Source organism: Manis pentadactyla, chromosome 3 (genome assembly GCF_030020395.1).
Source record: "Manis pentadactyla isolate mManPen7 chromosome 3, mManPen7.hap1, whole genome shotgun sequence".
NCBI lineage: Eukaryota > Metazoa > Chordata > Mammalia > Pholidota > Manidae > Manis > Manis pentadactyla.
In genome coordinates, this window is record NC_080021.1 from 214,887,782 (window position 1) to 214,914,011 (window position 26,230).

Below are 26,230 nucleotides of genomic sequence, written 5' to 3' on the forward strand. Positions count from 1 at the left end.
AGGTTAGAGTCTTTGTCTCTGGGCACTAGGTACACAGCTTCCTGGCATGTGTGGGAGTTCCTACACTGCTGTAGCTACACAGGTGCCTCCTGCTTCTCCCTGGTAGGGCCCTTGGCCTAGGATGTCGTTCTGTGAGCCCCTGAATGGCCAAGTCTGGCGGTCTTGTCTTTGCTGGATTCCACTCATGTCTCCTCTTGCAAGAAGCCTCCCTGGCTGCATACGAATGCCATGCTGTCTCTTACCTCTACACGTGCTTGTCCCTCTCCCTGAAGCACTGTTACCCAGATAACTCCAGCCTCTCCGGACCCCCATTATCATCAGCCCACAGGAGGTGCCCTTCTGGGCTCTCTGCTCCCTGGGTCATAATCTCATATTTATCTCAATCATCATGCCAAGCCATCCTGGGCAGTGGCCATGTTGGTCTGTTGCCAGCTGTACCCTCAGATGTCTGGACACAGTGGTACAGAGAGAACACAGAAGAAACATACTCCAGCCCAGTCTGCTGCCACTTGTGCCCAGGCTGCAGTTGACCAACACCCCACGCTGGGCAAACAAACCAGCTGAGTACACCCTCCCCACCAGATACCCACACTCAAAGCCTGCTTCCCAGCCGGCCTAAGCCCTCTCCTGATGCCATCCGTTCTGCAAAAAAGACACTCTGCTCGTCTCCACTTTGCACAAAAATGTATTTCTGTGACATCCCAAAGTACAGACATTTCCCAGGCCCCAGGTGGTAAAGCAATGCAACATGAGCTCTGCCTGGGGTCTGGCTCAGGCCACGTGAGCACGGAAGGGAGGGACAGATGCCGCCCACCTGCCAAGCTGGGAGAACGCATCCCAGGGCTGGGAGCAAAGACTAGAGGAGACACAGAAGTGCCCCTCCCCTGGGCTGCCCATCCAGCCTTTTCTGCCTAGGAGCAGAAATGCTAGAGGAATCAAAAAGCCCAAGTGGGAGGGAAGAAAAGCCATCCCCCAAGGGCTGCCTGCAGAGTGAGCCCTGCTTCCCAGACCCCTTGTTCTGGAGAGGCCGCCTCCCCTTCTGTCCCATGAGAAGCAATTTGGATTACATCAAGGGAAGACCACAAGATATTCTGAGACACATTTGTGGCTCACACTTCTCAAGAAACGCGCAGAGGTTCCCAAGGTAAAGTCTGGGGCAGGGTGGGAGCGACTCAGGAGCGCTGAGTGGGGCCGCTGCAGGCTGTGCCGGGTGCTGGTCTGGAGGCAGCTGCCTGTTGCTGCTGGGGAAGGCTGGAGTGGGGGCCTCCTGCCTGTGAGAAGTGTGGGCTCCTCTGGGCAGTGGACAGATGGGGTGAATGAGGCAGGCTCAGTTCCGCTGGTGGGGTGCCCGGTGGGCACCTTGGGTGTCGTGGGCAGATGAGGGCTGGGGAGTGAGGGAGCCAGCCCCTGACCCCAGAAGGTGCTGGCTTCCAGGGCTGGGGGCAGGTTCTCGAAGTGTTTGGCGGAAGAGGCAGTGGCACCTGCCTGAGTTCGGACCAGCCCTGGGCTGGGGCCTTCAACAGCCTGGGACCTGGTGGGAGACTAGGAGGCAGCCTCCATAGCAGCATGGCCTCAGGCAGGCCAGGCCAGAGAGCAGCAGGGCCACTGTGAACCCCTCTCCTTGAGGGTCCTCTGGGGTGGCCTGGGCCTGGGCCTGGGCCCAGCTGCCATGCCCCAGAATGCCCAGAGCTGGGAGCACCAAGGCATTTGGGAGACCCAGTGGGGTAGTTTTAATCCCCAAACCCCATCAGCCACACCCAGGAACCCAGATGTGGCCCTCAGGCTTTGTCAGGGAGGGCAGGGAGTGGAGAGGGCCACTAAGAGCCTGCGGCCTCTCCTAAAAGGAAGTGAGGCTAGGGTCTGAGGTTACCGGAAAGGACCAGACACGGCGTCAGAGGCATTTAGTCTGGCCGGGGCAGGAGTGAATGTGGCAGCAATGAAGGCTTTGAGTGGGGTCTTGAGAAGGGCCTAGGAAGCTGCAGGGATTCAAGGAGTGTTTCTTTTGTCTTTGTACAGAAATCATACACACAAAACTTCACACTTCCTAACCAAAAAAAATAATATATATATATATATAATATATATATCTCACTAATGTTAAGGAAAAGCGTCGGTTGTGCAAAAGTCTCCCTGTGTCCCTTCATCCAGTGGGAGGCTCCCGGGTGGGGTCTGCCAGCTGGGCTGCTGGGCAGCACTTCCTCCCGGCCTTGGGGTCCAGAGAAGTGGCGGCCGCGCAGGCAGAGGCCTCTATCTGGACGTGTCCATGTTCTCCTCTTTAAAGTTACTGCAGTGCTCAATCACCTTGCTAGAGACAATGGGAGAGAGAGGCCTGGAGGAGGAGCTTGGGCTGGAGTGGGCCGGGCCCTTCCTGGCAGGTGAGGCCACTGGATTTGTTAGCAAACGTAACAGGGCTGCTGGTGCTGACCGAGCTGTATGGACAACGTGGCTGGCAGCCCAGGAAATGGTACCTGTGGCCATGAGTATCACCTGGACCTTGTCTGCCCCTCCGTTCTCCCCAGCCTCTCAGCTGCCAGGCATCTGAGCCCCAAATGAGCTCAGGCCTGACCTCCAAGAACGTCTGACTCTTCCTTCACCAGATTCCCCAGAGGTCCTCGTCCAGCAGCAGGTCTGGGTAGGTAAGGGCAGCTGTACAGCACAGGGGGCCCTAACACCCTGCAGTGGCCAGGCCCTGGTGCAGCATTTGGCAGCCACTGCTTGGGCTCAGATCAGGGGTCTCACACCCACTCCAGTTTAGCCCTTGGGATCTGCTGCCCCACTGTCGTGTCACCCTGGACCCTGGATGGCCTTCAACATTAAGCCTCTGTGTTAGCCTGGTTGGGGGCGGGGTTGTTCCCTGCAGCCTCCATGTGCTAAAGAGGTGCCCAAATGCTTTTTAGGAAGTAAGAGATGCCTGGATTAGACAGGGGCAGTCGCTTCTTGGTGTCATTCGCACCCTGCTGTCAGACAGGCCAGCCAGCGGGCATACATGGCTCAGGACTCACAGAGACGTTCCGAGTGATGGGGGAAAGTTATGGCTTCTCAAATCCCCCGGGATCCCCGTTGACAGTGAATATGCCCAGGCCTACCTCCCAGACCCACTGGGAAAAGAAAATCTAGGTGGGACCTGTACATTTGAAATAATTTCCAGGTGATTCTTTAGGGAGATTAAGTTTGAGAACTACTCGATTTACCATTCTCAAACTCAGACAAATCTGTTAGCGAACAGTTGAGCAGTGGCTTTTGCTGATAATAACCACAGAACCAGCTCTACCCAGTGAGCTGTCATCTTTGGAGCCTCTGACCTCCAGGCCCCTACTACACGTTCCTCTATTTCTATATGGTGTTTGAAACTGGGATAAACTTAGCTCTGTTCCCTTCTGGAATGGATCCCGGAGAAAGCAAGGCTTTCTGATTACTCGTCACTGCTGGACGTGCCATATCCCTGAGCATCTCCCTGCACGCTGATGGGTGTGGGATCAGGGCCAGTGGTAACTGAGGCACTGCGGCAGCCACCACCCAGCGGTGAGAGGCCAGGCGGCTCTGGCGTCTGGGGCTTCACATTCAGAAACACACTTGCACTCTGCCCTGCCTGGCCTCTCGAATGTACTTTACCACACTGGGTCTTCTCTTTAGTTGGAATGTCTTTAGCCAAATATAATGAAAAATGCTAACCTGACTTGCTAATGGCTGTAAGAAGAGGATGGAATTTGTTGGGAATAAAAGAAAGAGAAGCTTACAAATGAAGGCAATGATGCTCTGTTCAGAACTCAGTCATTTCGCTTCTGGCTAGCTGTGGCCGAAATGTCACTCAGGGAGGCCCCAGCCAGACATCAGCAGGCTGTCCACCTCCACACACAACTCGGAGCTCCCCTGGGAATTCCAGCCATTCCCAACCACCAGAGGGCCCCCACTGTGACCCTCAGTGCCCTGCATCGGGGCTCCAGGCAGAAACCCTGCCTGTGGCTTACCGGGCCATCTCCTTGGTCTCCTGCCGTGCAGTTGCCGTCTTGATCATGTCCCTCAGAAGGGGCATCCCACCTTCTTTGATCAACAGTGGGCAGTACTTGTCCGCTGTGGGGTAGGGGCAGACAGCAGCGATGAGGGGGGTCTTCTATCAGCCTGTGGCCCAGAGACCCGCCTGTGAGGACTGCCCTCTCTGAGGGGTAGATGAAGATGCAGGCCTGGGTGAGGCCATGTCTGCCAGCCCTGTGGGCCTGAGCTCCTGAGTCCACCTGGAGGAAGTGGGGGGACCCTTGGCAGTCACGTTTTTTTCCAGAGTGTCACCCAAACCAGTGGTTTCTAGTCTCTGAGAAGTTCTTATAAAAATACAGATTCCTAAGCCCTGCTCTTGGGCATTCAACAGACCCAGGAACCTGTATTCATTTGTATTTTGAACAAAATACCACCAGATGATGCTGGTGACCAGCCGGGTTAGAACCATCACGCCTTCCTATTGGGTGGCTTCATGGTTTACTCCAACAAAGAACATTCTGGCATTTGGTATCCAGGGCATTATACTCTACGGAGAATACGGGCGTTTCAATGGACCTGCATAGCTCCATGTACTAGGAGCTATTTTTATCATCTCCATTTTGCAGATGAAAGAACTGAGGTTCAGAGAGATAAAGCAATTCACCCAAAGTCACTCCAGAGGCTTGTCCAAGGGACCCCAGCTCAGGGCATTTTCCTCTGTGCTGTGCTACTCTTTGCAGTAAGGTGTTACTTTCTAGTAAGACTAACTTCAAGTAATAATAAAAAAGTTGAATGCCTATAAACAGTTGGTTTGTGCCAAGCACTGTTTTAAGCATTTTACAGGTCTTGTTTCACAGCGACCCTTTAAGTGCTGCTACCATCCCATTTTAAAATGAGGCAATCGAGGCATGAGAGGTGGAGAAACTTGCTCAAAATAGCACAGCAAGTGGAAAAGGCAGATTTCAAACCCAGGCAGTCTGCCCCAGAGCCTGCCCTCTTATCTGCTCTGCTGGCTAATGGGACTCAGTAGTATCCAGGCATTGGGCTCGGCATTTTATGCAGGTTTTCTTTTCACATCACTCTTATGAGGTAGGTATTATCATTACCCCATTTTATGGAGGAGGAAACCAAGGCCCAAAGAGGTTAAATAAGCTGCATGAGGTCACATGACTAGTAAGGGAGCGAACTAAGGGCCAAAGGTGGTCTGCCGTCCATCTCGGGCTGCTGCCCCCTCTTGCTCCTCCCCCCAAAACTACCAAGCAGAGGATATTTCAGGCTCTTCTATGGGAGGGTGGGACTCTCTTTGAGGAAATAAGACAGTTTTTTTAAAGGTCTTTTCTATTCCCTCAAATATCTGTTTCCTCAGGGGTTAGTTTTTCGTTTGGATTGGTCTACTCTGTCTTCCAGAAGGCATGAAGATTTTTGACTATTTACTCATACGGAAGCAGAAAGCATTAAGAGACTGTCTGGGAACTCTGGATGGGCTATCGCCCCAGCCAGCCCTTATGCTGGGCATCCCACAGGTGCCGGCAAGCCCAGGCTGTGCTGAGGCAGACACTGACACCATCTCTCGGTGCTACCCAGCCTCCGGTATAAGCTCCATGACGACAAGTCTGCTTGCGAGTGTCCCTGTGTCTGAATAAAAGGTGAGTGGGTACTCACGGTAGACAGACACAAGGTTGTACAGGGCCCAGGTGGCCCAATGCTGGCTGACAGGGGAGATGCCCTGGGGAAGAAGGCGAAGAATTGGCTCAAATGACCTGTAGAAGAGAAATCAAGGTCACTTTTGATGCCAGAGTTTGAGGGAGGGCATCTTCTCTTACTGGAGGTTTCTCCTGCTTGAAGGGTCCTCTGGACAAAGCATGAGCAGGCTGCTGGGATGCAGGGGATACAGGCATCTGGCCCTTCTGCCCTCTTCAGGCTCCACAAAGGGAGCCCCCATGTGACAGAGGCCAAGATCATGGACAAGTAAGGCAGGCGGTGGTACAGAAACTGGGGCCTCAGCAAGGAGGGCAGAGCCAGCAGGGAGCAGATGAGAGTGAGTGTTAACTACTACTGGGCCTTCTACAGGCCTCCTGGGGCCATGCTCCCAAAGCCTGGAAAATACCTGTGCAAACCGCTGGGCCGAGGATTCCGTGCCACCTCTCCTAGGAAATGATGGCAACTGGAGCATCGGCAGAGCCGCAAGCACGTGCCCCTTCCTCCCAATACGGGTTTTCAGTGTGAACGTCCATCAGTACGAGATGGCCATCCACACACACACAGTGACCCAGTCATGAACTGATGAGTGAGACGCACCTTGTGACGACAAATTCACTCATGAGGTGGTAAGACTTGATGCCAGCTGGACTGAAAGGAATTAAGTCTGTGCAGAGAAAAACTTCTGGGAGGGGCCCCCAGAATGCTAGCAGGGGCTTGCTCTCAGGGGGTGAGATTATGAGTGGTTTCTGTTGTTTCCTATTATGTGTCTTTTTTAATTTTTTCTTTTCCATAAATAAACATGTATCAAGTGTTTGTAAACAGCAGGCTTTGGGTACATGCATGAAACATGCACCAAGCTGTACAGGTGTGACGTGTATCTTTCTGCTCTGTGCTGCATGTGGACTATACACAATATGTGAGACCTGATGGGGGCCCAAAGAAAGCGAAGCAGCTCTGACCAGACCTTGTTGGGAACGAGCACCCTGTCCCGCACCCACCCCACTTCCACACCCCACCCTTGCCCCTCGGCACCTGTAGTTGATATTTCTCCGTGAATTGATGTCCCAGCTCTGGATGGCTGCCCACATGCGCTCCTCCACCTCCTCCCGCTGGGGCTCGCAGATGCCCCAGGCCTTGGGCCCATCAAACATGATGTGGGAGAGGACGCCACAGGCGTTGTAGGAAACCTCGATCCCGTCGGCCTTACTCTCTAGCAGGTTGCTGCCAAAAATAGAGAAAATGGAGTCCTGGTCCCCAAGTCTCGCTTCAGATACCAGCTGCTGGGCCCCCATTTACAAACCAGATGCCAGAGGTACTATTGGTTTCTTTATCTCTTATTATCCACATCCAGATGACTTCGGGATTTGAGGTTGCTTAGGATGTGACTACAAGAGGGCCATTTATGGAGGTTGAAAGAATAAAAAGCCACATTATAGAGAGAAGGTGACATTTAGAACTGAAAATTAGGCTGCAAGTGAGTAAGGACCAGAGCTCTGAGCCTCCTGGCAGCCAACATAAAAAGGGAAAGGAGAGAAGTACCAACCTGAAGACACTGATGAATTTGGAAGTCATTAGCTGGGGCCGCAGCTCCTTCACCTCTGCCACGTTCCCTAGGAGTCCTAGCATATTCCGATGCAGTTCCTGCTTCTCTGGGAATTCCTGGCAAAATAGAGCCATTGGGTCCACATCAATTAGTACGTAATTAGTGTCTGGCATTGTTAGCCTAGAAGTTTTATGAGTATCCATCTGGCCCATTCTAACTGTATAAAGAGGGGGTGCAGTATGCTGCCCTCCTCCCTTCTTGTGCACTTAGGACAGTACAAGAGATTAAAATGGTGGGGGCTCCTTGCCACAAAATCAAAGGCTGAGTGGAGATCTGACCTATCAAATTGCCAAAAAGGCAAACATGGTTCTATTTACCAAAGCTCAAAATATTAGTTTAAGGGACTCCTCCTAGAGACTAGAATAAGAAAATAAAGGACGAGTATTGGGATGAACAGACCATCCTACTAGACAGAATCTGTCCAGCTGATATCCTAGTGGGCCTCAGCCAGACCGTGGGCTGCCTGAGGAATCACCTAAGAGCAGGCTGGGGCTGGGTCTCCCTCAGAGGGAGGGCTCCATGAGGGCCCGCCAGGCCATGTGGGCCGGGAAGGCTCTGGAGCCCATTAGCAGAAACCTTGGGCGGTGCATACCGCCCTCCCACAGGATTTGGGGGGAGAGGGGTTGCTGGCGGATTTGCTGATGGGGAGCCTGGGGACAGAAGAAAGGCTGTGTGGCCACACGGAGGCTGTGCCACGGGAGACAGGCTACCTTCAGGCAGTCCAGGAAGAGTTTCATGCCGTTGAAGTTGAGGAACATCTCACAGTTGTCGGGCGTCTCGTCCGTGATGTTCCACAGGGCGCTCCAGGAGAACTCCATCACCTGGTCACACTGAGGGGGGCGGAGGGCTCAGTGTGGGCTCCTGGCACCCAGTGTGGGGGTCCCCTGGCAAAACATGGACTCCCCCTAGGGGCGAACCAGTCCCCTCCCGGGCTGGGGAGGGGCAGTGTTGCTCCACGAAGCCCTGACTTACTGTCCTGTCCAGCAGCTTCTTCTGAATCAGCTTCAGCATGGTCTGTGGGCAGAGAAGAGAACTCACAGGGGGCGGGGGCTCAAGAGCTACCCTGTCCCCCAAGAACCAAGACAGAGAGAAGAGTCAGCAACTCCATTCCTGGTTAATACCTCCTGACAAGACCAAATCTGCGTATCTATCTGGGAGGCTGTTTGAAGAAGTACAACCCACAGGTGTGGTGCTTGGCACGGAGGCCTGGGTGCTAGTCCTGGCTCGGCCCTGACTCCCTATGTGGCTTTGGGCATGGCCTCCCTCTCTGGGGGCTTCAGCCTCACCAGGGACAAAGTGAAAGGAGGAGACTGGATGTTCCTTCATCATTCTTTCCTTCCCTTCTTCAGCAAATATTTATTATCTCCCCACTATGTCCCAGGCCCTGTGCTAGAAGTGCTGGGTATGCAATGCTGGAATGAACAGCATGGCATCTTTCCCTACAGAGCTCACAGCCCTGCCATTAAAACAGACAGTCCTTCATATGCTTGCTTAGTCCTAGCTGGGAAAACCTAATGGGCTACCTGGTCTGAGGAGGCAGGAGTGACTTGGATAGTGGGACCAGTGGGACACATGGAGGAGTTGGGAGAGGTGACAGAGTATCCTCCGGGGAAGATATCTATGGGGCTTGTAAGCCATTCACTGTGAGGCAATTCTTCCTTTCGTCCAGCCTAAATTCCTCATGCGACAGTGGGGTATGGAAGGGGTGGGCCAGCACGCATGCACGCACCACCACAAAGCCCATCTTGCCCACGGCCTCCTTGTGGTCATTGTCCACCTGGCAGACCAGGGCATTGCACAGGTGCACGGCGATGCGCTGGATGGACTCATCCTGCCGCGTGGGGTTGAGGATGCTCAGCAGGAGCTCGTTGACCCGGCGGTACTGGAATTCCAGCTCCTCAGGGATGTTGAAGTTGCAGAGGGTCAGGCAGCAGTTCCGCTGGACCTGGGTCAGGACAGGAGACAGGCAAGCACAGTCAGAGTCAACTCGGAGGCTGACCCCGAGGGGCTCTCTATAGGTATGAGATCACCAAGAGCTGTGGTAGTCCAGGAAGCCTTTCTGAAGAGGACACTATCAACTATTCATTCAGAAGAGTGCATATAAGACAAATGTACAGTTCTATGATTATAAAGCAAACAAGCTTTTCAACAACCATGTAACAACCACCCGGGTCAAGAAATAGAATATTGTCAGCACACAGAACTCTCTTTGTGCCCCTTCCTGATCATAAGCTCCTCTCCCCACTAAAGATACCACTATCTCTGCTTTTCTATTTGGAAGAATCTCTAGCATCTTGTTTCTTTTTGTTCAATCATAAGTTTGCGAGATCAACCATGTTGTACGTAGCAGAAAGGCACTTGCTTTTTCATTGCAGTATAGTATTTTAATCTATTCCTCCATTTCACTGCTGGTGGGTGTTTGAGTGGACTTCCAATTTGGCTTCTTAAAACAATGTCTTGTACGTGCATCCTGTGTCCATGTGTGTGGGCTTCTCTAGGGCACATGTGAGGGGTGGAGCTTCTAGGTCATTAAGTCTGCATGTCCTCAACTTTCCCAGGAAACACCAGACTACTGTCCAAAGCTGCTGCAGCAGTTATCACTTCCACTGGCAAGTGAGTTCTAGTTGCTCTAAACCCTCAGTTTTTCTTTGAGTTGTCTGTGGGCTTTTTAAATAATCGTTTTAGCAATATTCTTAATGCATTTTCCTTGTAACTTGATTTCCTTCCATCCTTCCAAAATCTAATATTGGAAGTTCACCATACTTTATTAACTGTGTAATTTAGAGGATATTACCCTTAGTTAACTCTTTGTCTCCCCACCCACATACACATTTTTAAACATCTGAGACAAAATTTTTTTTTTTAATTATGAAATACTCACTGTAAAAAGTTCAAATAATAATATCTGAGCAGAAAGTTAAAGTTCCTCACTTCATTCCCCAGAATGTTTAAAATTTGGTGCATATCCTTCCAGATTTTTCTACCATGCAAACACAAGTATATATTGGGGAGAGTGAAGAGACAAAAAAATATATATATTCTTAAAACTTATCTTCACTCATCAATATGCAGTGGACATCTTTACAACATTAGGATGTACAAATTTACCATAATATCTCACTGTGTGGGTGGGTCATACACTATTTTTCCAGGCCCCTGGTACTAAAACATATCAGTTTCCTCTGATTTCTGTTTAATCAGAAAGGGTGGATTTAAGTATATATTTTCCTTTAAGTAGATTTCTAACTGTGGAATACCTAGGCCAAAAGATAAATGCATTTACAGTTTGGGCAGGTTCTGCCAGTTAACCTGCAAAAAGGTTGTACTATCCATCCCTCACCCGTGGGAACTGCAAGAGGGCTCTTCCGCCTACTCTGGTCAACTGTGGATATCATCAGTCTCTTGAGATGAAATGTGCTATTTCATTATTTTAATTTCCATTTCTTTGATAGAGTTGATTAATTCATTTGGGAGTCCTCAACTAGCATTTTTTCATGAAAAAAATGTAAAAAACACCATTTTTCCTGGATTATAAAATCTGTCTCAAAGTAGTAAAAACAGTTGCTCTATAGCCTTGAACTGACAGGCAGAGGGAAAGGGGGCCTTCTCATTGCTGCGGAGGTTACATCCCACAATAGCCTTTGGGGAGGTCAATTTGAGAATACATACTAAATGCTTTATGGATACAAACACTCACTGTCCCAGCAATTCTACTTTTAGACCTGTTATGTAGTCAGCAAAGCTTTATTTCAAATAGCAAAAAATTAAAAAGCAAGCAAATGTTCAACAGTGGGGGCTCGTTCAGTAACCACAGGCCGTGTGTTCAGGAGTGGGGGGACGGGGCTTAGCCACTGCCTCTGAGCTCCAGCACAGAGTCGCCACCGGGTGGCTTCTCCCTGAACACTGAATGTTGGACATCGTGCTGACACCAACAATTACAAAACTGAACCATTACAACCAGCTGTCTCGGGGAGGAGAGCTGCAACTGTGAACAACTTTCACTTTGTAGTTAATACATTTTCATATTACTCAGATTTGTTTCCTAAGCATTAAGTATCTTACTTTTGTAATCAGAAAACAAACATTATTTAAATATTTTTCTTGTAAAAATGTTGATAATGGGAGATGTTCACATTCACAGGACACTGCTGAAATAAAAATCCACATTACACGAAGGGTATGCATAGAATAATCCCATTTACTAAATGTGCAAATGTGCATAGACTCAAATTCAGAACAGTAGATATCCAATGTTAACAGTGGCTGTCTCTGGGTGGTGGGGTTATGAGTGTTTTTTTCTTTATGTCTATAATTATAATTTTTCTACATACAGTACATTTTTTTATTACTTTCATAATAAAAGCAGCTATTGAAAAAATACCCAAGAGAGTATTACTGGGCAGAAGGGCTGAGGGGTCAGCACGAGCAGAGGCCTAGAGGCAGGACAACAGGGTCCCCGGGTGGAGGGCGGCAGTGGGCAATGGACGGCTCAGTGGGGCTGGTTATCAGGCCCCAGAGTCTGGGAGCAATGCTGTGGAAAGGGGGAGTTGGGTGGGGCACTCCGCGCCGGATGAGAGAGGGTGAGAGCAAGCATGGGACCCTGAGGGACCTATGGGCCGTTTGCCGAGGCTGGGGCATGGGTGGCAGGAAAAGGGTGGCTGGGCCAGAGCGTGCAAGGCCATAGCGGGCAGGGGGCTCACCGTCACCTCCTGGTAGGATTCCATGCCGTTCAGCACCACCTGGATGACCTGCCGGCGTAGCCTGACGCTCTGCTCTGAGCGGTACTCGGAATTGGTCAGGTAGAAGAGCGCGGCACTGCCTGTCACTTGAATGTTCTTGTCGTACTTGTGGCACTTGAGGGCCGCGATGACCAGCTGTGTGAAGACAGGGTACGGCCCAGGTTGGCAAGTCCTGGTAGAGTTGCGCAGGGACAGGCCCAGGGCTCTGCGAGGGGCTGGGACAGGTCCTCTGGGTAGGGCTTACCCTGGTCCCGCTCTGAGGGCACAAGGGCAGGTTGGGCAGCAGAAACCAGGGCAGGGCCATGGTTCTGGGGCAAGTTAGGCACTGTGGGGCAGGCTTGGGGCTCGGGAGGTAGGACTGCCAGTGTCCTGGAGGTAAGGAGAGGGTGTAGAGAAGGGACAGGGCCTCAGCAGTCAAGTCCAGTACCCCCGGGTGGGGAGGGACAGGAAACTAAAGGACTCCCCCACCGGGCTTGGGGCTGACCTTCAGGGCCCGCAGAAGTTGGTTGCAACGCTCGATGCGTGCGATGTCAAAAAGCAGGTTGATGGCCCGTGAGGTGATCTCGGGTCTGTGCTCTGTGTAGGCCTCAATGGCGTTCAGCACCTGCTCCTCGTTTTTGTCCCCACTTACCTGGGGATGGAGCATGCTTAGGACCACCCAGAAGAGACCAAGTGGTGGGATCCCCAGATCCCAGCTACATCTCTGGCCCCAGGGCAGATACTCTGGGGTCCCAGCGCAGACCCTTCCCTCCTCCCAGGGCTCCTCATTCCACCCACCCCATCCCCTCACTTTGTAGGCTGGAATGTGCGTGAGGCGGCACAGGGAGGTCTCGAAGAGCCCAAGGAACTGCAGCGGCCTTTTCAGAGCCCGGAAGGGCATGATGCTGCTCTTGGAAGGCTCGATGCTGGGGGAAGAGGGTGCTGAGGTCAGGGGCTGGGGGATGCACTGCTTCAGCATGAAGGAGCATTTCTCCCTGCGGGTGGCTAGGCATTTACCTGGGGTCCCCTTCTAGGCCCTACAGCCTCATCTTTCTTTTCTTTTTAGGGGAAGGGACACCCCTTAATGGAAGGATGGCAAGAACACATTGTAGAACATGTGGGATGGGAGATGTTGCCACCATCTTCAGAAAATATCACCTGCTGTTCTAGTGAAGATGTGTCACCTTTGGGTCCCCACCAATAATCATGAAGGGACATGCCCACCAACCAAACCTGGCTAAAATGTGGCTGGGGATTGGGCTTATGGCCCAATATAGCTGGATGGGTTTGAATCGGATCTCTCAACTAACCAACCCAGAAACCAACCCATCTGCTACAATACCTCATGCATGGCAGAGACTGCCAGCCTCATCTTACCACCACAACTGTCTCTGGCCAGTCTGAGCATCATAATTCCCCAGTCACTCTTTGCACTTGCACCTTCCAGCCTTTGCACATGCTGTTCCCTCTGCTAGAACACGCTTCCTCTGGCAAACTCAGAATGAGATCTCAGGACAGCTTGGATGCCATTCCTCCTCTGTCCTCCTTCCTGGTCCTCAGGGCAGCCCTGAAGTCTTGTGCTTCTCCTACCAAGCCCTAATCACGACTTGTCTGTCCCCACTGGCTCACACAGACTCCAGAGGACAAGGCCTGATTTGCTCCTTTATCTCTAGCACCTAGCAGGGCACTTGGCAGAGGGGCACTAGGTAAATGCTTGTTGAGTGACACCCTGCCAACAAGCACGGCAGGTGGGTCCCCACCTGGTCTGCCCGGCTTCCTCGTCCATCTTGGAGATGCTGCAGTTCTCTAGGATCATGTGGCCAGAGATGTCCAGGGACATCAGGTTCCCCAGTTTCTGCACAAAGAGGCTCAGCACCTTTCGAGTCAGCTTGAACTTGTAGTAGCTGGAGAGGCGGTCTCGGGAGATGTCCAGGTGTCTGGAGATTGGGGTGGGGCCACAGGTCAGGAGCTGGACCCACGTTGGGGCTGCCTCGTGGACCCCTGCTCTGTTGGTCTGTAGCAGGGGAGGGCCCATCCCTCCCCCTACAGAATGCTTCAGGGAATTCTGGGAAAAAAATCTCCTGGGACCCAGGTGTCCTGAACAGCCCTGATCCAGGTGAAACACTGGGTTTAAGGAACAGGACTGTCTCTTCCATCCCCACCTTCTGCCTGGCCAGGGGCTCACAGGCCTTCTGGGACGGATAACACCCACCTCCCCCGCCCGGCCCCAGTGAGCTCTGGGCGGCAGCTCACCGCAGCTTGTGCAGCTGGACAATGACACGGATGTGGTCATCCGACAGGTCCATGTTGTAGAGCACAAGGGACACCAGGCTGTCTTTCCACTGAGTTAGGAAGGCCGCGTCGCTTGTCTGAATGCCTGAGAGGTCCAAGGCGGCCAGCGAGTTGAGTGGCCGCAGCAAGGACTCGACGGGGACCCCATCGATCATGCGGCCCAAGTTGAGGAAGCGCAGGCGGTTAAAGCCCTCGAAGGTGAAGTCCTTGACCAGCACCTGGCAGGTGGGGTTGACGAGGCACTCGTCTTCACAGCCCCCTGGGTTCTCCTCCTCGTAGAAAATGTTTGCACAGCCGAAGAGGCTCAAGGACACCAGGGTGTGGCTAAAGCTCCTCAGCGTCTGCAGGCTCTTGGCTGACAGCTTCTCGCAGTTGGTCAGGTACAGCTCCACCAGGTCCTGGTAGCAGGCAGAGCTCTGTCATCACTGCCACCCACCCCCTGCCCCAGGCCTGGGCTACGGGTGGGCTTGGGGAGGGGTCTGCACTGGAGGGGCCTTGGGGTTCTTGCGCTGGAGGCAAGCAGCCTTGCCCCTGACTCAGTGTTGGGCGGTCTTGGGGCCCTCCCCACGGCCCTCCCCAGAGCTGATGACGCAGGTCTCACCTGCTTGCGAATGGCTTCCAAGTCCTGGTCCTGCACCAGGTCCTCCCGGAGGTGGATGCGGGTGAGGCGGGTGCTGCGGGGGTCCGAGAAGAGGCTGAAGAAGCTCTCGTGTGGCTCAAAGTTGCAGGCGGCATTGACCAGCTCCACATACCTGAGGGAAAAGCAGGTCTCAGGGGAGAGGCACAGGGACCAGTCCTCCCCTCAGGCCCAGCACAGGTCTTCCTTCCCTGAAAGCCTTCTCTTGTTGCCCTGGCAGCCACTTCCGTCTCCTCCTTCTCTTCCTAGGAGTAATCTGTTTGGGTCCTGACTACCTTACAGGTGAGATTAAGGGTGGCCCCAGGAACCAGGAGTCCAAGGGAGACTTCTTGGTCATGAATGGCCTCTTTCAATAGCAAATTCCAAGCTCTTCCCCAGACTCCACCAAACTGTAGACACTTCTATAACAAATGTACACATGCACATTCCTCATCTTTAAGCCAGCTTCTGGTTCCTTGATCAGCCCCTCCCAGAACCTTTCCCAGCAGGAAGATTAGGCCGAGGGGTTTAAAGTTTCCAGCTGGGTACAGGGCAGGTATTCAGTAAAACCCTGTTGAGACACCAGCTGATGCAAGAATCTTGGTCCGCTGGAAAAGGCTTTGGAGTCAAACACTCCGGAACCTAAACCCTGGCTTGACTGTTCGCTACCTGGGCAACTTCTCACAAGCAGCTGAACTTCCCTGGACCTCACTTTCTTCATCTGTAAAATGGATATAACTCTGGTCTGCCAAGGGCCCAGTCTAGTGCCTGGCCCACACTAAACGCTCAGAACATCATTACAAGTTGGGCTCTGTCCTCAGGTCACACAAAGGTTCCCACTTTCGTGTGCAACTGTCTGGTCTCCAATTTCCCATCTGGGCATCTAGACTGAACTCCCACTCAGTGAGTGCACACTATACTTTAGGAGCCTCTGTTAGCAGGGAGCCCCTTGGAGGAACCATGTAAAGATTTTCTGAATGACTCAATCCCTGTCATGGATCCTCTATTTGGACACTGGAGTGTAAACCTGTATGTTACGTGTGCACAGGCACATGTGCCCCCTTAGAGGAGTAACTCACACCTTCAGTTTCACACTCAAACATACCTGGTGTTGCAGAAGCCCATATGTATACATATACCCATTCCTTCATACGCATGCCCCTCCACACACTTACTACCATGCACACGTGTGACTTTACAGTTATGGATATACCATTATTCTTCTGCACTCATGGACACCCATGTGCATGTGTACCCCTCATACACATGTGCCCACAGCCACCCCCACCATGCGCACACCCAATGGTCCCCATCTCTCCATGCGTGCTCTGCCCCAGCCCTGGGCATGCTCACTCGTTGACGAGCCGGTCACAGATCTCGCTGGGCAGGAAGATGTCTGGATGTAGCCTCAGTGTCTCCTTGTCCAGCAGGCAGCCCAGTGTGCCATCGAGGTTACGCAGGCAGAAGTCGCTGCAGAGGGCCATCAGGGACTCAGGGGTATCAGACGCCATGCTCGGGGCAGGCAGGTAGGCTATTTCAGGACAGGGGCCCCCAGGGGCAACGGTGACTCCCCAACACTCACAGGAGCATTGGCGGAGCCGCAGCCTAGGGAAAGGGAAACAAACTGAATGAACCACACATAAGGGCCAGAACCACCAGCTGTCCTATGGCCACTCTCTGAGTATGGACATTGAGGCTCTGAACGTCATACTCAAATTAGCAGCTTAGCAGAGCCAGACCCCAGGACTGCAGACTCCTTTCCTGCCCCTCTCTGCTGTGCCACCATCTATGTGTGATCTGACCTGCAAAGAGCAGGGTGCCTTGTCCAAGCATTTCTATGCCTTCACAATGTCTGCGGGCAGACACTGTATGTGTTGGGGACCCAATGTTAGGTGGGTGTAATAGGGGTTTTCATCAACAGCTACACTGGGGTGTCCCTTGTGGGGTAATCTAACCTGTATATAACTGTCACTATGTGAACACTTAATATGTGCCAGGGCTTTATAAACATGTTGTCACCAAGTCTCATTGTATAGGATTAGAAATGAAGGCTCTTCTTGAGAGAAATGAAAAGAGGCATCCACATAAAAAGTTGTACATTAATGTTCATAGCAATATTATTCATAATAGTCAAAAAGCAGAAACAACTCAAATGTTCATCAAGTGATGAACTGGTAAACAAAAATGGTATGGCCACACGATGGAATATTATTCAGCCATAAAAGAAATGAAGTCCTCATTCAAGCTATCTTGGACCTTGAAAACATTATGCTAAGTGAAAGAAAGCAATCACAAAAGGCCACAGATTGTGTAACTTCATCTATATGAAAAGTCCAGAACAGGCAAATCTCTAGAGACACAAATCTAGATCAGCGGTTGCCTACGGCTGGGAGTCTGGGGGGAAATGGGAATTCACTGCTAATGGATGTGGGGTTGCATTCTGGGATGAAGAAGATGTTCTGGCATTGTTTGTGGTGATGGTTGCACGACTCTGTGAATATATCAAAATACATTGAATTATCTACTTTAAATAGGTGAATATTAAAAAATGAGGTCTCCTACTATCTTCATGACCTTGAGGTAGGTAAAGATTTCTTCAATAGGACTTGTAAGGAAAAAAAATGATAATCCAATATACACTGAAGTAAAGAAACTTCTGTTCATACATATGTAAAAACTAATTTTGAGATAGACCACAGACCTCTATGTGAAAGGTTTCTAGAAGAAAACATAGGAGTGTATCTTTATGACTTTAGAGTAGTTGATGATTTCTTCAATAGGTCACAAAAAACCACAGACTATGAAGAGAAATTGATCAGTTTTACTGCCTCAAAATTTAAGACTGTTCATCAAAAGATATCATTAAGAAAGAGACAGTGCAAGCCACAGACTAGGAGAAGCTATTTCCAATAAGATATCCAACAAAGGATAGAACATATATTCAAAATATAAAAACAACTTCTACCAACCAGTTTTTAAAAAAAAGACATAGCATCCAATTTAAAAATGGACTTGAACAGACATTTCATAAAGGACAGGGAAATGGACAACAAACATGGAAAAGGGATCAGCATCATCAGTAGCAGTAAAACTGCAGTGAGATGTCGTGTCCCACCCACTAGAATGGCTCGATTGAAAACAACAGAACGATCCAGACAATAACACACCTGTATCACAGGGAAGCCATGGAGCAGTGGGATGTCACCCACACTGCTAGTGGGAGTGCAAACTGGTGTGATCTCCATGTGTAACTGGAATATTGTGTGACACCATCTACCAAAGCTGAATATACACGTGTTCAAAGTTCAGCAAGTCCACTCCCAGGTATATACCCATCAGAAATGCACACATAGGTAGATGTTCACCAAAAGACACAGACCAGAATGTTCATGATAGCCCAAACCTGAAAAGCCCCTGAATGTTCACTGGCCTTGGGATGAATAGTCACGGTATAGTCACCAACAAAATACTATGTGGCATGCGAACATACACACTTCTGTCAACACACAGCCTGGGTCAGCCTCATAGTACTTAGTGACAGGAGCCAGGCACAGAAGGGTATATGCTCGTGTACCACGCGGCTCCATTTATGTATTACTCCATCAAGACAGAAAACAGGAAAATCTGATGTGTGGTGGCGGAAGTCAGGACTGTGGTTACTTTGGGGTTGGCTGGGTGCTGAGAAGCTTCTAGTTCCTTATTTAAGTGCTGGACATACAAGCATGTTCACTTTGTGAATATTCAGGAGCAGTGTATCATGATATGTGCACTTCAAAAAAATGTGTATTACAATTCAATAAAAAGTTAAGAAAATGATCTGGACACCAAAGAGGTCCATGTTTAGATGAGATACAGGGTTAAGTGATGATCTGACTAGTAGTGCATCCTTGGCTACCATAAGTGGCTGACAGAATGAAGGCTGAACGTTCACATTTCAAATTGAGTGAACAAGATAGAAAACAATCAACCATTTATAGAACCGAGGACAGTCAGGAATTAATTCCAACCAGAGGCTACATCACAAAGGGAAAAAATAGGCAAAACCCAGCTATGGTATGAGAAGTCAGGAGAGTGAGGGCCTGTGCAGGAAGGCAGTCATTAGGAAGGGGCAGGGGGCCCTCTGGGGTCCTGGGACAGGTGTGCTCACTGTGAAAATCCACTGGACTGCCCACTCATGCCTTGTGGGCCTTCCCTTGTCTGTGGGTTTTTTCCTAAGTGCAGGCTCTGTGGGTTGACAGATCTACATTTCAACCCAGTTCCACAATTCACTGGTAAATTACTTAACCTCTCTGGTACTCACTTTTCTCATCTGGAAAATGGGGATAATAATCCTCACTTCACAGGGCTGTTGGGATGAGATGTTGGGAAAATGCTTAGGCTCAGGCTTGGCATGACAAAGTATATGACAAATGGTGGTTAGGATCCCATCTCACAGCTGAGCAAACTCAGGCTCAGACAGAGATGCTCCTGGGATTTGGACCTGGTCTCTCAGATTATGTCACATCATCTCTCGGAGGGTTCTGAAGGAGTTCAGGGCCCAGCATCGGCCCTGGCTTCTTGGAGCCGCCTTGTCCATATTTGAACCTTCCAGCCTGCTCGGGAAATCCAGTGGGAGATCACAGAGCACGGTGCCCTCTAAAGTTGCCAGTTCTAAGTTCTGGCACCACCACTTACTGGCGACTGGGCTCTAACAGCTCTGGACTCAGGCCGACCCAGTTTCAAGTCTCAGCCCTGCTGCCTCAGAGCAGGTGAACCTGGGAAAGTGTCTTCCCCTGTGTCTCAGTTTCTTCTCTGAAACAGGGGGCACTGTGTAAAGATAACATGGAAGGCTACAGAAAGGGCTTGGCATGGTGGCTGGCACACAGTAACTGCTCAATGAAAAGCAGCGATCATCATCACCATCACCAGCCCTTTCTCCCACTCACCTTCCGCACTCCCCGAGCGGGGCCGGGTCTGCTCCTGCCCATGTCTAGGCCTGTGCTCCCTGGCCTGGCTCTCCTTCCCCGAGGCCCGTTATGCTGCTGTCCCCCTGGCTACATGACACCCTCGAGGGAAGCCACAATAAACTGGCTGCCGGGGCCCTGGGCATGGCCTCCCTTGGCTGTCATTCACCTTCAGATCCAGTGAGTCCAGTCCCCTCCAGCAGTCCCTCACAGCCTCCAGAATCAGAACCAGCTTTCTGGCCTGCTCAGTGCCCTCTGACCCTCTACTCCAGCCAGCCTGGCCTGGCCTCCTTTGTTGTACTAGAAATGAGCCATGAGCACAGGGTCACCTTCAGACCTTTGCTCAGTCTGTTTGCTTTCAACGGGACCGTCCAAATTCCACTAATTTTCCCTCTTTCTTAAACACTGCTCCCAGGCCCCAGGACACATTCGCGACCCTCCTCCAGGAAGCATCCCCCCGACCACTCCAGCCCACTCTACCTCTGAACTCTCCTTACTTATTTAGCTGCTGCCTATGCACCTCAGGCCTTAATGTCAGCGTCAGTTCCTCTGGGAAGCCCTCCCTGACCTGCCAGGGCTCTCCTGCTGTGTGTCCCCACAGGCCCCACCATAACAACAGACACCTTGGACTGATGCTGCTTCAGTGATCCAGCCTCCTTGCCAGATGACCAGCTCCACGCAGGCGGGAGCCGCGCTGCCAGACATTACCCCTGCGTGCAGCGCAGGTGGTTTATTTATTCACTTAGAAACTGTTCACCAAAAGCCCCCCAAAGATGAACAGGGCAGATGGCAGCACCTGCTAATTGCCCTCTGGCAGTGCCACCCCTGCTGCTGGGGGCTGGCGTGAGCTGGAGGCGGAAGGAGCTGTCCTCATCTTGGTACGGAGGCTGAGAGGCCCCGGGCTGGGGCCACTTGTGCCCAATCTAGCTGTAGGCTGGGCACCCTCGAGGGACAGTCATCTCTACTCCCCACTCCCACCCCGAGGGCTTCCCATTATCCCGGCAGGCACTGGCCATCTGGGAATCTGGCAGCTGAGGAGAGGGTGCTCTCATTATGATGGAACATGCATGGTTAAGAACTCTGTGTCTTTCTCCATCCCTTCTCGTGTAGGTTCAGGTTCTTGGCACCATCCTGAGCTTACACGGCATCCTGGTGGGTGTGGAACAGCATGAGGGGAGGGAGGGAACAGCAGAGCAAACAGCAGCGGCTACCACCTCCTCCGCCCTGGTTGCCTCCAGAGGTGGCGCTGAGCTACTCACAGGCTTTACTTCAGAATGTTACTTATTTAACTAACAAGTGACAGTCCCTGGGATCCTGTTGTAGCTAATTCACCATTTGAATAACAATTTATCTAATGGTCCCTCCCCCAGTCTGTGAGCCCTTTCTGTTTGCACACCCCTGGGTCTGCAGGGGGCTGGTGGGGGAGGGGAGGTGATGGGAGCTGAGCCAGGCCTATGCCTGGCAGGCGACAGAATAACGTTTACATTTTGCCAAGTTACCTCATTACAGCACCACGAGGCAGAGATTGTTACCCCCTTTTCTGATGTAGACACCGAGGCTTGCCTGAGATCACACAGCTAATGAGGGTGGGATGCAATCCTAAACCCTGCCCATGCTTCTCACCAAACCGTTTCTTCCATCCATCCAACAAAAGGGAAAGAGAACCCAAGGTCCAGGGGAGAGAGCATGAGAGCCTGCGGAGTCCGGACACCCGGCCGACAGAGAGCCTGAGGCAGCCAGAAGCGCCCAGCCTTGGGGCAGCTGCCGCCCTGGGAAATATTAACTCAGGAATGGTTGGGGCGGGGTGGGGGTGGGGGCGGGGTGCAGTCAGAGGTGGGGGCTAAACGAAGGCCCTATTTACAGAGGCTGGGCACTTTTCAGGAGGGAGCAGATCACAGGCCAGATACTGGGCAGGGGGAACTGCTGTGAAGGGAATAGGGCTAGGGGCAGGGGTCCAGGTGAGGATCAGAGGGCCTCCAAGGGGGTCGCCTGCAGAGACTTACGGCAGGGTGGGGTCTGCAGGGAGATGTGGAAATGGAATCAGGGAGGAATGTGCCTCACCGCTCACTGGTGCCACCTGGAGGCAGAGGGGCCTTGGGGCTACCTGGGTTCTCTGCAACCAAACCTAATGATCATACCCATACCGAGCACGTTATTCCAAGAACTCTGCTAAGTACTCAATATGCAGTAACTCATTTAATTCTCTCAACAACCACACAAAGCAGGACTTATAATGTATAACTTACAGATGAGGCAGCTGAGGCTCTGCGTGGCGAAGTAATTTGCCATGGACTATGTATATGCACATGGGTCTGTGTGTACACGCCGACGTGTATACATGTATTCATTAGTTCAAGATCCAAAGTTTCAAGCTTTCCACGTATGTTCTCATTACTGGCACAGATAACCTATGCGGGACACATTCTGTTTTCCAGATGAGCAAACTACAGCCCAAAGCTGTGCAGTAACCTGCCCAAGTTCCCCGTAAAGGCCTGGCTCTCTTCGCCATTATGCTGAGGGTAGGAACCGGCCCTCCAAGCCTCAGCTCTCCCTTTTGCTGCATGAGCCTGCACTGCCTCCTTACAACTCTGAGGGTCCTTGGGCGCTGAGCACAGATAATCAGGTATCACTGGAAACCATTCTATGGGCACAAATCATGCTTTGGGCACAGGACTAGAAGCTTCCTGAGGCAGGGACCGGGTGTGATCCATACTATGGTGCATGGCGTTGACTGCAGGTGAAGGAGCCTCAGCTCCATGAGGTCCCGGGCAATATTCACCAGCCTCAAAATTCATTAGGGTCTCTACCTGTCAGTGTGCTGTGGACAGTATCTACTTTATGGGGTAGCTGAGGAGATGCCATGAAATAATGGCCAAAAGGTAGTAACTAATAATTATGGAGTGATTTCCTAAGAATGATGCGCGGAGGGACCCTTCTGTTCATTTCTGAGGCTGGAAACTCAGCTTTGCTGACTGAGCCAGCTACAAGATATTTGTCCTGAAGCTGAGGTACTGAAGCTGTCTGCCCAAAAATATGTCTGCAGAATCCTGATGGCATGCATGACAAGAACCATACCTCACTTTTGCAGAGAGCCTCAGAGTGCACTGAATTCTTTTACAACCTGTGTTTCACATCATCCTCCCAGTAGCCTTCATAATTAGCAGACAGATAGGAAAACTCAGGCCCAGACAAGGAATGGGACTTGCCCAAGTTCACACAGTGAGCCAGCAGCAGAGCCAGGGCTTGTACCCAGGTCCCCAGATGGTTAGTCTAAGGTTCTACCCACAACAGCCTGCCCCAACATGCTGGCTCTAAGCATCTATGTGCCCCAACCTGTCATTTTCAAATCCTCTGGCTCAGATGCCCTACTCAGCTTATTACCTGAGCCTGATGACGTAGTCCAGGCTGGGGAGGTGAGACGGGAGATCCACCATTGTTATGCTTCCTAACAGGCAGGCTGCAAAATCTCAGCCTCTGCTGGGCACTTAGGGACCAACAGTCTCCATCAGCACATCAGCCACACATGCCAACCACATGTCTAGGGCCAACATATACAGCCCTTCCCAAACTGTCTCCATGGCATATTTATGTCAACAACACCATTTACCTATTTTATGTGGCCGAATGGGGACTTGCTGGGCTTCTTAAAAAAAAGCCCCCATCACCTTCTACTGGCATCAAAAAAGCCAGGACCAAGCCACCATCCTCCCTGTAGGTGACAGGAAGTTTCCATTTTGTGTCCTGCACTGTTCTCCAAAATTCCACTAGCTCAGGGAGGCGGCCAGAGCTGGTGTCATCACCAGCTGGTGCTAAAAGAAAAATTTTGGGGGAGATACATGCACACAGTTCCTCTTCCTCATCATCATTACCATCATGACGACTGTATACTAAGGACTTACTTCTGATGTGCTGAATAGTGCACTAAGCACGCCAGCGAGATCTCTCATTTAGCCCAACCCTATTTTACAGATGAGGAAACTGAGGTGGAAAAAGGCCTCCTGCTCAAATTCTAACAACCAGGCAGCGGCATGATCTGATTTAAATACAGGGCCCTGTGGCCATTTTGTATTTATTCCACCAATGGTCATTTCAAAGATGGAAAAAGGGTACTTACAACACCCAGCCAGAGCACAATGGCCATTTGTCATCTAAACAAATCTATATTTTCTCTGACCACCAGACACTTAACTTAGTACAGTTCTGAAACGGTGCCCCATTAGACACCCTGTGACCATGCATTACAAGGACAGCCTCTGATATCCTCCCCACCATTATCCGGGCCCCAAACACTCTTCCCCCCCTTCACTCTGCTCTAGCTCTATGGCCCTTTTGTTGTTTCTTAAAATCATCAGATATATACCTCAGGACCTTTGCCTTTGTTGTTGAATGCTCTGCCTCCAGAGTGCTGTATGGCTTGCCCCCCGACCCCCACTCCCTCCAGGTCTCTGCTCAGACATCACCTTATTAGAGACCTTCTCTGATTGCTCTCTCTCAAAAGGCGACCCCACTCTCTGGCCCTTCCCATGGCCCTTTCTCCTGTATTTTTCTCCACAGCCCTTATTGCCAGCCTACATATTGTATGTTTATTACCTGATGAACGAACCAATGAACTGAAACAGAGAGATCCCTCACCACTGGCAAACACCTCCTGCTCTAAGTATAGCCTCCTGCGACCCTTTTCAAAGCTGTCTTCAATGCTCACTCTCACCCTGAAGAGAAACATTCTGTGGGAAAGATCATATGAGGGAGATTTTCCTGTGGAGGCATCAGGCATCCCCTTTAAAACTGAAGGCGCTGTCAGGCACAGGCAAAGACTGGAAACCTTGGACTCCTTGGACCAAAGAGCAGCCAAGTCAAGTTCCACCCGCACAGCTACAGCGGCCAACACCGTCAGTTTCACTTTCAACTCACCTTTCGGGCTCCACTGGCCCTCAGGTTTGCAACCCCAACCCATCCCGTTCCCACCCTGCTGGATTTCCCTGCACCATGTCATCCCTTTTGGGAACTGCTCCAGAATCCAAGCCGTCCCTGAGCTTTTAAGCACTGCTTTGGGGGAACTTAAGCTCATCCAACAGGTAGGAGGGGCAGAAGCTGGCCCTTTCAGCCCTACATCGATCCCCCATTTTGTAGGCGCATCTGACAGGGCGTCATTTTCTCTGTGGAGGACGGGAGCTCAGTTTTAAAGGCACGTTCCTCAGACCTGGCGGCAGGGGTAGAGAAGGGAGCCCTCCCACCGTTGGCTGAGATGGACCTGTGCAAGTGGTTGCAGCGGCGATGCTGAGGCGCGGGAGGCAGGAGGGGACGCGGGGGGACGCAGTTACATCCCTCGGCCCCGGGAGCGGACGGGATGCTTCCTCGCCGAGGAGGAACGGAGGCTGCGACCCGGGAGGCTCTGGTCCGGAGCGCCTGGGCAGGCAGGGGGACATCGTCAGGTTAGGGCCGGGGTCTGGCAGAGACGGGGGTCGGCGGGGCGGAGCTTGCGATCCCGGGGACTGGAGCCCCGGGCGGGAGGGGGTCGCGCCGGGGGAACCCCGCGGCCGTTACCTTGCCCTTAGGGCTGCGGGCGGGGCGGAGGGCCGTAGGGTGCTGCCTCCGGGGCCCAGCCCCTCCCCCGATCCGGCTCTCAAGGCTCGGAGCCTGCAGCCGCCGCCGCCGCCGCCGCTGTCAACAAACCCTGGGCGCGTCACTTCCGCGGACGCCCCTTAGCAACAGCGAACGGGTTCCCCCGATGGGTCCCGGGGCGAACGCGGGCGGCGGCGGCAGAAGGTTCCGAGGTCCCGCCGCGGCTCCTGTCCCGGGCACCTGGCTGGGGGCTGGCGGGCAGGGGAGCGGGTTGGGCTCTCCCGGCCCCTAGGCACGCTTCTCCCGCGCTCACCCCGGTCTGTAGGGGTCCGTTCCTGCGGCACCGGGGTCGGGGCCCGCTCTCGCCCACGGTTCTCCAGAGCCCCGGCGATGGCTAAGGGCGGGCCTGACCCCACCGCACCTCGCCAGCACCGACGTCTCTCTGAGCAGCCCCGACGTCCAGGGAGCTCGCGCCCACGCTCCCCGCGCAGGGACCTGCCGCCTCCCCGCGCGCTGCCCGCGCTCCCGCTGGAGACCGGCCACCTGGCAGCTCGGCCGTCGCCGGAGAAGTCAGGAGTCGGCCTTGGCCCCTGCGTCTTCCTCAGCAGCTCTTCTTCCAGTCGCATAGTCCCGAGGATCTCCAACCAGGCCTTTCTCTCCGACCCCAGTAGTACCCGACTCTGTCCACATCGTTTCTTCTCTGGATTTCTGCAAAAGCCTCCTGACGGAACTCTGCTCCTTCCCCCACTCTCTCCACGGTTCCCGAGTGATTTTTCCAAAGCATAAATCTGCTTAGTACCCTTAACGTAGACGACGAGGATGA

At 52.2% G+C, this 26,230-nt stretch overlaps 1 protein-coding gene and 1 long non-coding RNA gene across 8 annotated transcripts; one reads left to right on the forward strand and one right to left on the reverse strand.

The window, feature by feature from the left end:
• Nucleotides 1-667: 667 nt before the first annotated feature.
• On the reverse strand, nt 668-26,230 carry ZER1 (zyg-11 related cell cycle regulator). 7 transcript variants are annotated; one of them, XM_036913697.2, is made up of 17 exons: nt 25,390-25,546; nt 25,097-25,251; nt 16,256-16,507; nt 14,888-15,038; nt 14,248-14,684; nt 13,755-13,931; nt 12,806-12,920; nt 12,500-12,646; nt 11,983-12,150; nt 9,006-9,221; nt 8,249-8,290; nt 7,987-8,106; nt 7,217-7,332; nt 6,706-6,894; nt 5,635-5,732; nt 3,969-4,071; nt 668-2,305 (listed from the first exon to the last, which is right to left on the reverse strand). In XM_036913697.2, the coding sequence occupies exons 3-17, from the start codon at nt 16,411-16,413 to the stop codon at nt 2,248-2,250; spliced, it is 2,295 nt and encodes a 764-aa protein (XP_036769592.1). In that variant the 5' UTR covers nt 16,414-16,507; nt 25,097-25,251; nt 25,390-25,546; the 3' UTR covers nt 668-2,247. The 7 variants fall into 7 exon arrangements, with proteins under 7 accessions (XP_036769592.1, XP_036769590.1, XP_036769593.1 ...); XM_036913695.2 differs by having other exon boundaries at nt 3,969-4,156; XM_036913698.2 differs by having other exon boundaries at nt 3,969-4,156; nt 9,054-9,221; nt 11,977-12,150.
• LOC130683049 (uncharacterized) lies at nt 2,506-6,683 on the forward strand. The gene is made up of 3 exons (XR_008996646.1): nt 2,506-2,632; nt 5,339-5,618; nt 6,043-6,683. It is a non-coding gene; the product is annotated as an uncharacterized LOC130683049 (long non-coding RNA).

Excerpts from the sequence above, each read along its gene's own strand:
- ZER1 (XM_036913702.2), bottom strand. The coding sequence starts at position 16,413 with ATGGCGTCTGATACCCCTGAGTCCCTGATGGCCCTCTGCAGCGACTTC. Across the intron at positions 9,222-11,976 it reads AATCCTACCAGGAGGTGACG|GTCCAGCGGAACTGCTGCCT; the intron begins GTGAGCCCCCTG and ends GTCCTGACCCAG. Across the intron at positions 8,291-9,005 it reads GCAAGATGGGCTTTGTGGTG|ACCATGCTGAAGCTGATTCA; the intron begins GTGCGTGCATGC and ends CTCTGCCCACAG.